Source organism: Clarias gariepinus, chromosome 26, assembly GCF_024256425.1.
Source record: "Clarias gariepinus isolate MV-2021 ecotype Netherlands chromosome 26, CGAR_prim_01v2, whole genome shotgun sequence".
Classification (NCBI taxonomy): Eukaryota; Metazoa; Chordata; class Actinopteri; order Siluriformes; family Clariidae; genus Clarias; species Clarias gariepinus.
In genome coordinates, this window is record NC_071125.1 from 10,559,156 (window position 1) to 10,577,405 (window position 18,250).

General features: G+C 41.8%; 1 protein-coding gene across 1 annotated transcript in view; it reads left to right on the forward strand.

Annotated features, from left to right (window-relative positions):
* atp6v0a1b (ATPase H+ transporting V0 subunit a1b) overlaps positions 1-16,772 on the forward strand; it is a 40,658-nt gene extending 23,886 nt beyond the window's left edge. Inside the window, exons 18-22 of the mRNA XM_053488295.1 lie at positions 2,929-3,123; positions 13,006-13,023; positions 13,632-13,749; positions 13,855-14,026; positions 15,442-16,772. Coding sequence (XP_053344270.1) covers positions 2,929-3,123; positions 13,006-13,023; positions 13,632-13,749; positions 13,855-14,026; positions 15,442-15,535 — 597 coding nt within the window. The 3' untranslated portion in view covers positions 15,536-16,772. The remainder of the gene's footprint in view (positions 1-2,928; positions 3,124-13,005; positions 13,024-13,631; positions 13,750-13,854; positions 14,027-15,441) is intronic.
* Positions 16,773-18,250: the final 1,478 nt, after the last annotated feature.

Consider the following 18,250-nt stretch of genomic DNA (forward strand, 5'->3'; position numbering starts at 1 on the left):
CTGTAGTGTGTGAGCGTGTGTATGTGTGAGCCCTGTGATGGATTGGCACCCTGTCCAGGGTGTACCCTGCCTCATGCCCTAAGCCACCTGGGATAGGCTCCAGGTCCCTGCGACCCTGAATACAGGATAGAGCGATATGGAAGATGAATGAGTGAGAGTGATGTGATAGACCAAGACAAAGTGGCACATAATTGTGAAGTAGAAGGAAACTGGTAAATGGTTTTTAAAATGTTTTACAAATAAAAATCTCAAATGATGTGCATTTGTATTTAACCCCTTTCTTTTATAATCCCAAGTAAAATCCTGTGGAACCAATTACCTTCAGAAGTCAATTACACACAAAGTCTACCTGTGTGTTATTGTCCTGCTGAAAGATGAACCTTAGTCTGGTCTTTTGCAGGCTCTAACAGGTTTTTTTTCTAAGATTGCTCTGTAATTGGATTTATTCATCTTCTCTTCAACTCTGACCAGCTCCCCTAAACCCTGCTGAAGAAAAGAATCCCCAGAACATGATGCTGCCACCACCGTGTGGCACAGTGGGGATGTTGTGGTCATGGTGATGTGCATTGTCAGTTTTCTGTCACACATTCATACCCTGTTTTGCATTTAGGCCAGAAAGTTTAATTTTGGTCTCATTTGACCAGAACACCTTCTTCCATATGTTTGCTGCACCAGAGTTACCAGGGACCTCCTGGCTGCTTTTCTAATTATAGCTCTCCTTGCCAGGCCTGTCAGTTTAGGAGGACAGCCATGTCTTGGTACGTTTAAAGTTTTGTCATACTCTTTCCATTTTCGGGTATCAGAGTAAACGGGGCTGAATACAAATGCACGCCACACTTTTTAGATATTTATTTGTAAAAGAATTTGAAAACCATTTATCAGTTTCCTTTCACTTTACAATTATGTGCCACTTTGTCTTGGTCTATCACATAAAATCTTTAAAAAATACATTAATGTTTGTGGTTGTAAATTGACCAAATGTGAAAATGTTCAAGGGGTATGAATACTTTTGTAAGGCACTGTATATAGAGGGGCCCAAAAATTTATACACATTTCAACAGTTATTATCTATGCCCTTTTTTAAAACTCGAATTTAATTATGGCAGCAATGTGTACATTTATGTTTCCTTTGGAGATTACAGTAGTCACACGGAAATATATCATATAGCATGTTGAATTACATGAACAGAACAAAAATATGTTGCAAGAAAAAAAAATTCTGCTTTGTAAACATCCTTGCACCTTTTAAAGTACTTGCTTTAAAATTTTTAGCCTTGCAATTATTGTGGTTGTATATTTTAAATGACAAAGTTTAAAATGAATTAAAATGACCAACAAAATTAAGATATTAAAATTGAGGTGGGAAAGGTTTTTTCACATCCGGCATATCACAGGAAGAGCAACGGATTGATGATTGCTTCCGCAGTGTACTTTACACAGTCTACTCTGGTCTTTACACAATCTACTTCGCAGGGAACTACTTGCTGATCAAAATGCAGCACTTTTAACATATTGGGTTCCCAGTTGAGCGGCAGAAAAAAAAAAAAAAAACTGTTTCATGTGCAAAGCCAGTGCGCTCTTTCATTTAAACCCCAGAGCAATGGTTTTCATGCAAATACAGTTATGTTGGGACAGTTAAGATGGGATTAATTTCCTCAACTTCTGGGGTCAATTTTTTGTATATAATCTTTAGAAAGCAATTAGGCAGCACAGAGGGAGTGACTCCAATGCCCAGCCGCATCCAAACAAAGAATAAATAACATCATACTAAATTTTTGAAGAGAGGCATATATTTTTCATGTTGAATGTGTATAAATTTTTTTGGGGACCTGTCATACATGTGTGTGTGTGTGTATACACACTGTATATACATACACACAATATAACGCTCTCTTATATATAAAAAAAAAGATTATTCTTTATTCTAGCACAGACGTCTACTAGCTAGCCACTTAGATATTTTTCCAAAATATCCAACATGAATTTTCTTGTTGGAAATAGTAATTACCTCCTTATTTATGCAAACAAGCAATTAAGCAAATGGGTATAATTGGGTTAAATTAGGTTATCAGTCATTATGCTTGAATAATGACATCCCTGCTGACAACACTTAAATTAAACCTTTTTAGCAATGTGAAGTAGTTTAAAAGATCGAGCACCAACCAGCTGTGAAACAAAGTCCCAGAAGAGGAAAAGGTTATTAAAAATTTTTTAGACTGAAAAGGGGTACATGGCCATTTCCAAAGCTTTGGAAAATCTAGCAAATCACAGTGAGGGCTACTGTCTCCTGATTGAGATTTCCCATTACCAACGTAACCATGAATTCTGCTCTCTACCAGAAATTCTGAAGGAGAACATTTAGTCATCAGTCCATAAGATGAAGCTCATGCACAATTAGTTTATGCATGATACAATCCAAAATACAGTACAAGACAAAGTCCACCTATGGATGGCTAAAATGGTTGTGTAGGGGTGTAGTCAAAGTTTGGCAGGACCATAAATTGACAATTTATGCTTAAACGCTCTCTAGCGTTTAAAGCAATTCTGCAAAAAGGAGTGGGCCAAAATTCCGTCACAGCAATGTAAAAAACCTGATTTTCGGGTATCTCAAGTTTAGTGGCACATCCAGTTATTCGGTTGTGTTATATTAGAATTTTAACGCACATTTCCCAAAAATAGATACATATACAAAATATTTTAAAAAATCAGGATGGGCAGATAATTTTCACAGCACTATAAAAAGAAAAAAGCTGAAGAATACCTGGCCCATTATCCTTCCCACCCAAAACCTCTCTGGTATACTGGTAAATCCAGTATACCAGTCATATCAAATACGCAATACTATGGGATGGGTAGCCATCCTGTACCCATTCACACACACCAGAAAGAGCACATGGCCATTCAGACTTTGTTGGGTTTTGTATTTAGTCCCAGATGAGGGAGGCAAGCCCTGCTCAGAAAGTAGAAACTTTAGAGCAAGCAGGCACCAGCTCATCCACCGGACTCACTCAACAGGGCACACAGAAGTTTGGGGGAGTTCGGGTCGGGAACGGACCGACTGAGGATGAGGCTGAGATCATTGAGCACGACCAACTATCCCAACATTCTGATGATGCAGATGAGGTGGGTGATACTTCTGGCTGTTGCTGAGTTCTAATAGTGACTAAACTTGTGTACCAAATGCAAGGGTAAAGATAAAGGCATTTTTATTGATGTGTCTGATGCTCTGCAGTTAGCTGCATTTTTTTATTTATTTTTTTATTTTTTTGCATCCTTAAGAAAAATTAAAAAAATGTCTAATAAGGCAGGAACCCATTGTTGAGAATCTTGGACCACTCCATAAGACATAGAATTCTACAGAGTATGAATGTTTAGTTGTTTGTACTTTTAAAATCAGATAACAGCTTTTTAACATATTGTAGCGTTTTTCACCGCTAAGCAGGAACTTGGAGAGACAAGTGAGCTTCCCCGCTGCCCAATGCAAATGGCTGGGAGTATTTTATTGAATACCAGCACAAGACAGCACATCCAACTTCCCAAAAGACACATCCACACTAATTAAAACAAACATCTACCCACACACACACACCCTGGCCGAAACCACTACCCCAAACACCTTTCCCCAACACGGTGAACACATAACACTGCCTCCCGCAAAGCATGATGGTTGTAACTCAAACCCCACCCACGCCACACTGCCCCCACCCGAGCTGTGACCGTCCCCGGACACTATTGCGAACTCAGTCTTGGAGGCGTGACGGTGGTCGGCGCTGGCGTTGTGAACGCCGGAGTCTTTTTGCGGGGGAAGAAGGGTTGCAGCCCTCTTCCTGAGGCGGGCCGGCCTCCACAGAGTTCGGTGTTGCACTGGCGTTGGGCCGATAGGGAGCGAGACGGTCCCGGTGGAGCACGACCACTCGCGACCGCCCCGCCAACCGCACCCGGTAGACTACATCGGAGAGCTGGGCAATGACCGTGCAGGGGCCCACCCAGTGAGACATGAGCTTAGGGGAGAGCCCCCTTTTCCTTCCGGGGGAATACACCCACACCTCCTCCCCAGTAGCAAAGTCTCGCCCCCGGCTGTGAGTGTCATACACGCGGCGCTGCTTAACACCGGCGTCCGCCAAGTGTCTACGTGCCAACTCGTGGACACGGAACAGTTTGTCTTTCAATGAAAAAAAATAATCCAAACCCGGCTTCCTGGGTAAATCCACTTGTGGAGGGGACCCGAACACAAGGTCCACGGGCGTGCGCAACTCGCGACCAAACATTAACGCAGCTGGCGTCAGCTGTGAGGACTCCTGCACTGCTGTGCGATAAGCCCAAAGCACGAGAGGCAAATGTTCGTCCCAATCCTTCTGCCGGTCGCTGGTAAGCACGGCGAGTTGGGTGGTGAGCGTTCGATTGAAGCGTTCCACGAGGCCGTCACTCTGCGGATGAAGGGGCGTGGTGCGGGTCTTTTTCACCCCGAGGCGCTCGCAGACCGCCGCAAACACCTCCGCCTCAAAGTTACGCCCCTGATCGCTGTGCAACTGCTCCGGGGTGCCGAATCGGCTGAACACCTCATCCACCAGCACTCGAGCTGTGGTGGAAGTGCTCTGGTCAGGGACAGCAAACGCCTCCGGCCACTTTGTGAAATAATCCATGGCCACCAGCACATACCGGTTCCCGCGATCGGAGATGGGAAACGGCCCAAGAATGTCCACTCCCATACGCTCCATAGGTGCCCCCACCCGAAAGTCTTGCAGGGGTGCTCGCGAGCGCTGAGTAGGGCCCTTCTTTGCCGTGCAGACGTCGCATCTGTGCACAAAGAGTTCACTATCCGTGTGGCAGCCCGGCCAGTAGAAGCGAGCGCGCAACCGCCGCAGCGTTTTAGTGACTCCGAAGTGTCCTGCACCCGCATGCCCGTGCACCATTCCCAACACTCGTGCCCGGAGATTCCGCGGCACCAGCAGCTGAAAAGATTCGCCAGCGCCGCACGGCCGTTCCCAGTGGCGGTAGAGTAAACCTCCCCGCAACGCTAGTCGGTTGAACTGCGAGTGGAGAGCTTTTTCCTCGGGCCCCAGGTGAGCAACAGCGGCATAATCCGGTCTCTGGCCCGCGTTAACCCACCCCAGAACCCGCTGCAGCGCCGGATCTTTCTCCTGTTCGGCAATTAGCTGATCACAGTCCATCTGTGGCACAGGCGAAACGACTACAGGCGATGGTTTATGCGACGCAATAACTCGGCTGCACACCGGATCGGACGGCTGATTACCGACGGGAGCTCCGGAGGACTGCGCAGGGAGAACGTTCTGCTTCAGGGGGGTCGGAGGGCGTTCGATGTCGCAACCACCCACGCGCTCTTCAACCCGCTCGCAATGCCGACAACGCTCTTTGCTGCACGGCCGGCGGGATAAAGCATCGGCGTTAGCATGCAGTTTTCCCGCTCGGTGCTGAACGGTAAAATCATAGTCCTGCAACCGCTCGAGCCATCGCGCTTACTGCCCCTCGGGCTCTTTAAAACTAAGCAGCCACACCAGCAAAGCGTGATCGGTCCGCAGCAGAAAGGATTGCCCGTATAAATACGGCCTAAAATGTTTAAGGGCCGCGACGACCGCTAGCAGCTCGCGCCGGGTGACGCAGTAGTTCCTCTCCGGTCCTGACAACGCGCGGCTGAAGTAAGCTATAGCACGCTCTTTACCCTCGGAAACCTAAGACAGGACGGCCCCCAGCCCTACATCGCTTGCGTCCGTGTCGAGAATAAACATACGAGATGTATCAGGATATCCGAGAACAGGCGACGTGACCAAAGCTTCCCATAACCGAGTGAAAGCACGCGCGTGCACCCTGTCCCAGCGAAACGGCTGATAACCCGAGGAAGGTGCGTAGTTGTGACACATTTAGCGGTTCAGGCCAATTCTGTACCGCCGCAATTTTTGCTGGATCGGTGGCAATACCTCTAGCACTAATTACGTGTCCTAGAAAACCCGTCTCTCGCCGCAACAGCTGGCACTTTTTGGGGTTGAGCCGCAAATTCGCCCGCCGGATAGCTAGCGCGACCTCAAACTCCTTGCCGTGCACCAATAAATCATCCAGGTAGACGACACAACGATTGCGAGGAATATCGGCTAACACTTTCTCCATCAACCGTTCGAACGTCGCTGGAGCGTTACAGAGGCCGAACGGCATGCGCCGAAATTGCCATAGCCCTTGCCCGATCGAGAACGCGGTTTTTGGTCGTGCTTCCGGGGCGAGCTCTACTTGCCAATACCCGCTACTGAAATCCAACGAGCTAAACCACGCCGAGCCCGCAACGTGTTCCAGCGCATCATCTATTCGCGGTAATGGATAAGAATCTTTACGCGTCACCTCGTTTAACCGCCGGTAGTCCACACAAAACCGCCACGATTCGTCCTTTTTGCGCACAAGCACAACGGGCGAAGACCACGGTCCGGACGCTGGCTCTATGACGCCCGAGTCGGCCATCTCACGCAGCTTCTGCTCGGCGATAGCTCGTTTAGCTAATGGGAGGCGTCTCGGATGTAGCCGAACAGGCGCTGCGTTACCCGTATCGATCGTGTGCTGCACTAGATTGGTATGTGTGCACTCGCGCTCATCTACCACGAAAATATCCGCGAACTCGTGCAAAAGGGACTTCACGGTGTCGGTCTGTGTCTGACTAAGCCCTACACTGCTACGCTGCATTAGCTCGGCCATTACCCTCGCTCGGTCGGCTACCGGATGTTTACATGGCGCGTCCACCGGAAGTTCCGCCCCCCTGGTGCGTGCTTCTAACACGTCCGGCTGCGCTTTGGGCACTAGCAACCTGGCTAACCCGAAGTTACCATGCAGAGTTCCGTCCGCGAGATTCAGTACCGCACCCCACCGTTCCAAAATGTCTAACCCCAAGATACAATCATCCTCAATGTCCGCCACAAAGAATGGATGGGAAAGAATGATTGCACCTACTTGTATTAGCACCGTGCGACAGGCCCGTATCTTCAAATAACTCCCCGACACGGTGCGAATGCTCAAAGCCGGGTCCGGCAGCATACAACCGCGCTCGCCTTGTTCTAGTATTCCCCAGCGCAGCAGCGAAACTGTAGAGCCAGTGTCCACGAGCGCCCGTAACGAAACGTTGTCCAGGCCACAGTTCACGTGGACACCCGCGCAATTTCCTAAGCGTCCTGACTGAAAGTTGAACCCGGCAGTTGGGGAAACAAAGACGGCTGGGGGAGGCGGCTTCCCCTCGGCGCCCCCCGCAGCTAGTCTTAACGGCTGCTGGGGTACGTTGTCCTCAGGCCTGAGAGCGTTGCAGCTGTAGTCCGGCGGTCCCTGGCCTCGGTGTGGTCGCGGAATCTCGGAGGCTGAGTCGAGGCCTAGCCGCGACGGGTTGCCCTGTCCCCGGCTAGGTTCACATACCGAGCGGCTCCGAGCCACGGGAGACCGCTCGGCTCTTTCGCCGTGGTAGTCAGCCATGATGGGCTCGGCGCGCTCGGCTTCGCGCAGCGCCTCGAGCAGGGAAGCCGGTGCCGCCAACCGGATGTGTTCGCAAAGCCGCGATGGCCGAAGCCCCCGCACGAACGCACGCCGTGCTAGCTCTTCCTGCTGGACGGGCCCGAATTCCGGGTAGCCCCGGCGTGCGAGAGATCTCAGGTCCATGGCGAACGCCCCCAGTGGTTCGGAGGCGCTCCGCACGCGGGTTGCCAGCTCCTTGCACGCGGGTTGCCAGCTCCTTGCACGCGGCCTCGTTACGGTCACCCGCGCCGAACTGGAAGTGGAGCGACTCCCGCAACTTCGCCCAGTCCTTCCGCTCATCCGCCCGGAGGTCTTCCAACGCCCGGAGCGCCTCGCCCTCCAGCGAGAGGGCCACCCGGACGGCTGTCTCCGCCGGGGACCAGCCCGCGAAGTCACATAACACTGCCTCCCGCAAAGCATGATGGTTGTAACTCAAACCCCACCCACGCCACAATATCTATACACAAATTTGAAGTGTTTTCGGTACAGTATATGTTTGCTAATTTTCTACATTGATGTTACTCTAACTCTGGCAGAGACAACTTGGTTTAAAATAGCCTGGTATGTAGCAGAATTACATCATTATTTAGAAGGGCATTTGGACCAATCGTTGCAAAATTCAATACATTTTTTTATTTATAGTGCAATTTTAAAATCGTCATTTTTTTAAAGCTGAATTAAAAAATATGGATATAAGTTTAGAAAAAGAGTGAAAAATATAAAATTAGATTATATAATATAATTTTATATAAATTCTAATTATCAGGTTGTCCCTGATGAGTAAGTAGGGGGCGACAGTGATGGGCGGGGGGGGACTCCCTAAGATGACAATAGGAAAGAAACCTTGAGATGAACAGGGAACCCATCCTCATTTGGGTGATATAAGATAGCAAAATAACTTCAAAACAATGATAGTTATCATCTACCATCATATTTACAGTTGGAACCTTTAGCAGACACTCTTATCCAGAGTGACTTATAGAAGTGACTAAGGTCTAAGGCCAAGGATTAAAGATTGTGTACAAATGTGAAAAATGCTTGCATCGTGTAAAAATGTCATATTTTACAGTGTATTCTTATATGAAGCCCCTGTTTATTGCCAAACATGGTGATGGTGTACCTTGCCAATATATTTGATGTGGAGCATAGCACTTTCTACTGTAATTAGTGCTAATGATCCTTGATTAGACATTACATTTAGTGGGGTGTCCTGGTACTAAATAGTACACTTCTAACATCTGTAATCTTTGGTTTATTATTTGTGTCCATCATTGTACTGTATCTCTAGTTTTTTTTGGAATTTTACCAGACTTTTCGATGTTACCACTGTGTGTGCCCATGGTGATGGATTCAAAAGGAATTGCAGATGTGTACAGCATAATAATTGGTCGAATGCAACAAAGCAGTAACCAAAAGAATGGAAAGTATCAGACATTTAGCTAGTTACTATATAATTCTGAGGAGAAAAAAAATAACATTATTTTTATTCATGGTATTTACTTTGGGAACAAGTTGCGTTTTCTAGTTTGCAAGTTTCTTCTGTTGCCATCTGTATATAACAAATTTGTCACCATAAGACCATGTCCTCGTGTGTTGTAGCCTATGAAAGTCCCCACTACAACATACACATTCTGCTGTTGTCTTGTTATGGAATTAAATGGTGGTTTTAAGCCACACAGCATATTGGCGTAATAGTTAGTACTGTGGCCTCGCACCTCCAAGGGTTAAGGGTTTGATTCCTGCCTGGGGTCTGTGTGTGTGGAGTGTTCCCAGTGCTTGGTGGGTTTTCTCCCACAGTCTAAAGATTAGATTAATTAATTAGATTTAGTCTAGATTATGCTAATTGCTGTTTTTAAATTCCCCATAGCGTGTAAGTTAGTGTGTGTGCTTGTGTGTGCTTGTGTGTGCTTGTGTGTGCTTGTGTGCCATGTGATGGATTGGCGCACTGTCCATGGTGTACCCTGCCTCAGGCTTTGAGTCCCATGCTTCCTGTGATCCTGTACAAAACAGTGTAGAGAATAATTGAGTGAGTAAGAGATTTGAGACACTGTGTTATGATCCTTGTGAGTTGTAAAAAAAATATATATATATATATTCCATCAGTGGAAAAGTGGGTTTATTTGCTTAGCATGGGTGATGGCATTTCTAATATTGACATTCATAATTTCACAATGTTGCTAATCAAGACAAGTGACATTTTGTTTAAAAGATTGTTTAGCAATGTGGGTGCCATATACACAGACTAAACATGCAGACTTTGAGCTGGGGCTTTCATCATGCTTGGGCGCATGTGTTGTCCCGGTGACTCACTTTGGGAATCAGCTCAGCCAGTGGAGTCCCCACCTTGTGGGCCAGCAGGGGAGACTCTGCATGGGAACAATATTTACTCCTTCAGGGTATTGTAGTCTGAAGACTCATTGGTGAGCAGTGAAATTAGAGTGGCTGCCCAAATGTATAAAAATGTAATGCAAACTGTTCTTATTAATATTTTCACAATTTACTTACTGTAGTCATGCTTGTGGTAGCAGTGAACTGGATGAAATTATGAAATGTCAAGAGCTTCAGTTAATGTTTAGATCCAACATTAGAACTGATAATAAATTGAGTATTTCAGAAACTGATTGCATGGAGTGTATATACATATTCAGGTTTCTGAGTTCCTAATGACCAAGAGGGTCGACACATATGAATGATATTCCTTAACTTCTTGAATGCAAAGAATCTTAAACCAACAACTATCATGGCCATGACTCCTCTGTAATGACATAAGGCCTGTACATTAGTACATTAGTGTGACTGGAACAGACTTTCGCACAGCCCTACTCATCCCTTATAAATGCTTAGGAAGGCCATGATACCCTAATGACCCTTTGAGACAAAGGTAACCCTTGTTTTATTTTGTTGCTTTGACAGTTAGTTAATACATTTGTATGACTATTCATCAGTACTAGTCTGAGTGGTAGCCAGGATGATTGACCCCATGAGTGAGGTTGTCCCAAAATTTACATGGGGAAGCACAAGTCTTGTATAGGGAAACTTTCATTTTCACTGCTAAAGAGGAGGTCATAGGTTGTCTTCCCATGTACTTCAAATGGTAGTGGACTATATGTTGAGGTGTACTGTCCCAAGTCTTTAGGTGGTCTTATCCTCCTTATGAACCTGCCTACTGGATGATGCATGCCATCTGGTATGTCATCCATCTATGTGTGCCTACTCTGCAAGAACTGATCTACCACTGTGACTGAGCATATGACTGGATCTCCCTGTTGCTGATGGCGCCAGGCGGTGAATGATTTGCATTTACAAAGATAATACATCCTTGGAAATGGGCCTCTAGACTTTAACAAGGTATGGAGGACTACCGCACCACTCTATGGAGGGTGAAGAGACAAAAGCTGCTGTCAATTTTTTTGTGTCTCTAAGGCTCTTTCCAATGAGTTTTAGGCTGTATCTGGTAAAATGGCCCCAGGATAACCAAAAGTCCTGCATAGCCTTGGTTGTCATTTTAAAAAGCTGGGCCTATGTCCACCAGACCTGCCACCATGGCTTTGACTTTACCCAGCCTAACTTGTGTGGTATAAATGCACAATGCTTGCATCAAGGCACCACTGAGGGCAAGTCTTGCAGCACCTGAAACTAGGCCAAAAGCAGCCAAAAAAGAAAACCCAACAGGTCACCCTGCACTAAGGACTTGGGCAACAGGCCACTAAGGATGCAATGGAATACTCAGTAATGATCATGCGGCAATCAACAGTTTCCTAAACGGGACTAATTTAAATGACTTCTCTACACAGCACTAAAGGCCACCTTTACATTAGATTTAATTTAGCATGAATTGGTAACATACACAACAGTCACCTTTCAACATCTACTGTAAATTTAACAAAGCTTCTTCACCCAAACAAGTGTACATTTAACACAGGTATACAAAAGAACACTGCTATAACAACTTTATAGGCAAAACTTACATTGCTAACCTTACATGTTAAGAAACAAACTCATTTAAGCTGGTGATACAGTATGCCGATTTCAGTTCTAAAACTATTGTGTGCCTATGAGTCATACAGCAAATGTGTAGGAAACTCTGCTAGGAAAATTAGGAAGTCTGCATGTTCTCTTTCCCACACACATGTCATCATGCAGTGGTCATGGCATTTCTTGGTATAATATTAAATTCAAATTCATATTTTATGTTTCACATACAGTACACAGTCATACATAGTATGATATGCATTGAAATGCTTATATGATCACCTATGACCTTAAAAAAATGTAAATAAGAAATAAATATGGAATAAAATAAGAAATAAAATATAGAAAATCCTCTACCTCTAACCTCTTTTCTTAACCTATAAGAAAATATAGCTATAGAGGATAAGACCAAAATATAAAAACAATCTTAGCTGCTCAAATATAGAAACATTTTTGCTGTAAAAATATAGAAAATACTGTATAGAAAACTTTAGTTGTTTAAATTAAATAGAATTTAAATAGAAATTTAAATTCTAGTGTGCAAATATACATAAATGTGTAGATGCAATGTGCAAAAATGAAATAGAAATGCCCAGTGTGTGTGCAAATGTGTTTGAATGTGCAGATGTCCATAAGTGTCCATAATGTCAATATTATCTAGACCAGTGGTTAACAAAATACAAAAAGAAAACAGTTTTTGCATTATATGATGCAAAAAACAAAAACACATGTTGGAACATTTCCTGTATTGGCTCCTGTAAGTCAAGATCAGGAATCTGAGAAAATCTGACATTTCACTTTCTCTAAAAGTGAGGGTCACCATAGCTTCTCATATTGGGCAAGCATTTTACATCAATGTTCACATCATATATTAAATCAATATGTTTAAAATTAAAATATATGGTATCTAAATAAATAAATGAAATTAGACATTGCATGATTTGGAGCTAGTGTTTGTTGATTGTTTTACACAGTCAATGACTGTTCTTTGGGTGGAAACTTGGAGAAAAGAGAGATCAAAAGAAAATGAACAGAGTTTCCAGGAAGGATAAAGAAATTTAATGATCACTCTTTACATTTATCAAAAGCAGATAAGCATCTCACCATGCAGACAACATTTAACCATAAGAGGAATCCAGGGGTCTAGCTGTATAGTTTCTGTGAATTTGTGCCAATTCTACCTTCTAATTCTGGATCTTGGCTGACAGGAGTGAAACTGCGTATGGTCTTGTCCTGTTGCATGCCATCCTCCTCAAGTTTCAATGTGGTGCATTTTAAGATGCTTTGCTGCTCACCAAAATTTTAAATAGGTTATTATGGACCTCCTGTCTGCTCAGTCTGGTAATCCTCCTCTTATTAGCTGTTTTCTCAAATACTCAAACCAGCCCATTCTGATGTTTTCAGTTGAATGAGTGTTTTTTTTTTTTTTTTTTTTTTCCAAGAGACCGGCTAGTGTATTTTGATTTTAGACAAGACAAGACTGAAATTTTGATTTCTAAATCACCTAAATGACTTCCATTTCTGCTTTTGTTCAAGCACACAGAGGAAGAACCGGTAAGAGAGAGAGAGTGCGCGTGTGTGTGTGTGCGCGTGTGTGTGTGTGTGCGCGTGTTCACTTGCATGCCTGCATGGGTACATTTTTTGGTTTGAATATTTTCATAATGATAAGGGATCTGCATACTAAACCAAATATAATATAACATTATACAGTATAATATAATTTATTATTTAAAGATACTACTTTACAGAAGTAATTTACATTGTATTGTACATTCAGTTTTCTTAAAAGTTCATTCAGGTCATTTACTGCTAAGGCCGTACTGCTTTGTGTAACTGGTTGCTGTGGGGATTAGTTCAGGAAGGAGAGTTGTATTGTTTTCAGAACAAATGAATCATTGTACTGTAGCTTACTCAATGAAAGGATATGATGATGATGGAAAATTATGGTCAGGTCTAACATCCTCACTTGATTAAAAGCTGAATATTTTTTGAGAACATTCTGCAGATAAGTTTAAGAAAGTAGAGAGGGAATTCAAAATGTAAGGTTGTCATGTTAATACAAATTTTCTTCAACCTCAATCCACTGCGGGTTTATATACAGTATATAAATCAGTATGCTATCTGTCAATCCCAGTAATGTAGCCTTCTCTTTCTCCACGCAGTTTAACTTTGGGGATGTAGCAGTCCACCAGGCCATCCACACCATTGAATACTGTCTGGGTTGCATTTCCAACACTGCCTCCTACCTGCGTCTTTGGGCTCTTAGTCTGGCTCATGCACGTTAGTATGCACACAAACATGCCTACACGCATCCTAAATGCATGCATATAGTGTGTACCGGCATTTAGTTCTCTTTCTCTCTTTCTTTGTCTTTCACACACACAGAACTCTCCGAGGTATTATGGGGAATGGTGATGCACATAGGACTGTCCTCTGCAAGTGGTGCGGGATTCTTCAGCTTGTCTATTATTTTCCCAGCATTTGCCACACTTACAGTGTGTATTCTGCTTGTCATGGAGGGCCTGTCTGCATTTCTGCATGCTCTGCGACTACACTGGTATGTTACACATTTCAAGACATGAGCCTATAAACCTATGCATACATCTTGCATATTTGAGTGTAGGGTTAGTGCTACAAACTGGCCAAAATAATAGTGTTTTAAAAATTATTTTGCTATTTAAAAGTATAATTAACACTAATGAACAATTTTCCGTTAGTCAAACTTTAAATGAATATTTAATTCTCTGGTTCAGGCTCATACTGTAATGATCCTACCCTAAGGAATTTAAGTCTGTCTTATATACATTTTTATATAGCAGTTATAAGAAAACAGACATGTGCATTAATTCGCTTAAACAACACTTTATGCTTAATTTTTTAGAAAACGGTTAACTGGTTGATTAAGTTAGCAAAAATTTATATGATCTTGAGCATTGTTAACTTGCAGGGTGGTGAATTGAAGTGTCAAAGCACTTGATTAATTTGATTTATAATATTGCAAATATTCTGTGAGTTAAAGAAAGAATCTTCTTCTCTCTATACTCAGACTAGTCAGAGTTAAACCACTCTGTTTTAAATAGGTTTATATATATTTTTTTTATGATATGAAATGACTTTGAGCGTGTAAACATACACGCCAAAAAAAAGGAGCTGGAAAAAATTATTCTCAACATATGTACCATAGTGTGTTATAAAATCGAGATCTTAGGAAATTGCTATTAAAAAGGGACTAGTTCAGGAACTAATATCAAAGTCAATTTATCTGAATCTGTACTAGTATTGAATATTTTTGAGTGATACTCAGCCCTAGAGAAAGAGAGAGAGAGAGAGAGAGAGAGAGAGAGAGAAAAGTTATGAAGTACATGGTATATGTAGTATATGAGCAGGCTCCAGCCCATTACACGCCAAAAAAACGCCCAGAAAAAAAATACCCAGATCAGATATCAACAACATCTCACAAGATTTTCTTATGCTGGTGCTACAGGGTTGCTTTAACTTATTATTAAATTTTTATTTACTTATTGCACTGAATATTAGGGGTTTCCATTAAGGTGCTAGTCGCCAAAAAAATCACAACACCCGTGACACAGATACAGTACAGTACTCATGCACATATACACAGTACCTGCATCGTCACAGTTATAATGGCGTTCTGTGTTAAACCCAAGGTGAGATATTCAGCTCATAGGATACACAGTTGCCAAAGTTTGTGCCTGTAACACCAAATGCATTAAATTCATAATAGGCAACAGGTGAAAATAATGGCATTACCGATGGATATTCTCAAATCAAAACTGTATTTATGAATGAAAGAGATCCATTATGATAATGTTATCATAAAATAAGTTGCGAAAATTGCTCAATGTGTTCTGTGTCCATTGGCTAAATGGGAATACCAGTGTTGCTTTTATGCTTTTAATATAAAGATTTTAAATCATTTGTGTTTTAGAACTTTTGTTTGTTTTCATTCAGGGTGGAATTCCAAAACAAGTTCTACACTGGCCAGGGCTTCAAGTTTTTGCCCTTCTCATTTGAAAGCATCCTGGAGGGCCGCTTCGATGAGTAGCACTGATCAGATTGCAAGTCTCCGTAGCATTTTTTTTTGCATGGATCATATCCTGATATTCCTACATCAGGAGAGCTTTTCTTGTGAATTGTGTGTAAGCTGTAACCTTCCACTTTCTGGATGGCCATTATGAAATCATTGTTAGGTATTTTATGTTTTGTTCTTAGCAGATTTACATGGATGGTTCCTAAAACATATCTATGTTCGGTGTTTATTTAAAGGCCCTTAAGTAAAATATGTCTGGTATTCTGAAACAAAGTTACAGAGAGGTGATGCCATTGTGCTGGGTATTTTGTATTTACTTATTAGCATATTTAAATTAATGGTTTCTAAAAAACAAAACTAACAAAACAGTGTTCAGTGTTTAAGGCCGTTGAGTAAACTACTTGTGATATTGTTAAGCAAACTGAGAGCAGAACATGTAAATTTAATGTTGCTAATATTCTAAACTGATGCATTTTAAGGTCATAACTTGGTGCATATCTTGGAGTCGAGGGTTCAAGTGCAAAACTTACTTATTTACAAAGGGAGAAGCATTCCAAGACAAGCCACACTAGTGCTTTATATCAGTTTCCTGGGCTTCCATTCGGTAGCCAGGTGGAGGTGTATGAGACAAAAGAGGAATTTTAAAGGCCTGTCCACTACCATTAAATCCATGTATCTCACCTTTAAGCAGAAAAATAACTTTTCAAAAGTCTTTAAGATGGAAAAAAAAACTATTTGTGGACTTTAAGGGGATAATAAATAGAACATAAATATGAGGGAACTTCTGATTGTGCAGAATAACAGAAGGAAATCTGATGACAGCTTCACCATACAGAAGAAAATTTCTACATTGACATTTCTTCTGCCTTGAAGATCCAAGCACTAGTGGAATGTTGGAATAGGTGCATTAGTGTTTATTATCATAACTGTGTTCTGCCACATCATTATCACAATTTTTAACATGTATTTATACTTATTAACAGGCAAACAAATTTTAGCATGACATTTGGTTTATTTTAAAAAGTAAGACTGACACCGAATCTCAGAAGTCAAATACCACACAGTGAAAATGGGCCTAAATCTAGTGACAATCTCACATAACTGAGACATATGTGTTTTCAGCAAAGCTGTTGGAATAATTATGTTTAAAATGCATTGTATTAAATCTTTCCCCTACAGGCGTGCATAATTGAGAATACTGGATTTTGTAGAAAAACATGATATGATATATGAAAATAAATATAGGGTGAATATTGGTAAAGTGAGTCACTTTAGCTTGGTCTTTAGTATCTTCATCTAGTTATACAGTACCTTACTGATAAAAAAAAAATTCAGTATTTAATGATCCTAAGAGTATAAAATTTTGAAGATTGATTTAGGGTTTGTAAAGTTTATACACATAAAAGATTATTGTGATCTGCACCTGAGAGTTAAAAAAAGATATTATTTTCATGAAATTACCTCTTTATAGGGGTGTATTTTCTTCTGTCCCTTCTTACGAATAACATATTTTTTCAAGTGGCACATGTTATTGTTAAAGTGGGACAGCAAAATAAGGAGGATTTCACATTTTATAACTTAATTTGACTTTGTCTATATTATTGTGTAAATAGGCATGTTTTAAATAAAGTACAATTATATACTGTTAAGTATATAATACTAAGATTAAAGAGTGTAAAGATAGTAATATATGATATACAGTATTAGTTGCCAATATCATATCCAAATAGCCTGCTGGATAGAAAAAAAATAAAATCATACCCAGGACTAAGCTACTTCATCCTACCAACTGCTACTTGAAAGGGACACAGTGTAGTCAATTAAATAAATATGCTCAGATCATATTGAGGGTGAAGTACCCACAACATTTTCCTCCAGATAAGTGTGTTAATATCAAAAAAGTATTCAGCATTTTAATGAATTAACATTTGATCAGTAAAGTTTAGAAGAGACATCATCCTCATCCATGCTTGGTATTGGCTTTTTATTTTAGATTTTAATTGTATAAAAGACAACCTAAGCTTTCTTGAAATCATATGATGTTGTTATAGATGGCATAACCATTGTAGGAGAGAGAAAACTATATTTCCAAAACTGTCCCACTTTACCAATTTTCACCATAATAAAATTATTTTAAAGGTAATTAAGCATGTATAACAGTTATAGTTAATTTTAAACCTACCCTATTTATTTAAAGAAATCTCTATAGGTTATAAAGTAATTATGAGGGTAATATCTTACTACATTCAGTACAGGATTCTCATGTCCCTATGGAAAATTATTGGTCAGGCTTTCTATCATCAGCAGTGATTTTAGTATTGGAACACAACTGCCCCAGGAAAGGAAGCAAGAGCAGATGTTTCCCCTGTAAATGCTGAGAGCTGCTTGACCTGAGAATTCTTTAAGGCTGACTTCATTTTTCTCAAAACGAACAAGTGTAAATGACATTATCTTTGCTTATACAGTACACAAGTGAGAACATGGGTTGCAGAGATTGGGGTCCAGGGCCTCGGGGCCACAGGTAAATTCACTTGTCTGATAACAATTACAAAATCAACCACATCTGTTCTTTTTCAAGGCAGAAAAGGCATTACACATTCCTCAATGTTAGTAATTTTGTGTATTGTTCCCTGTATTAAAAAAGTTGTATGATTATGCTCTATTGGTGTATGCACATATCTCATATTATGACCACTGAAGTGTATATTGTGTTTGGGACAAACTGGAGAA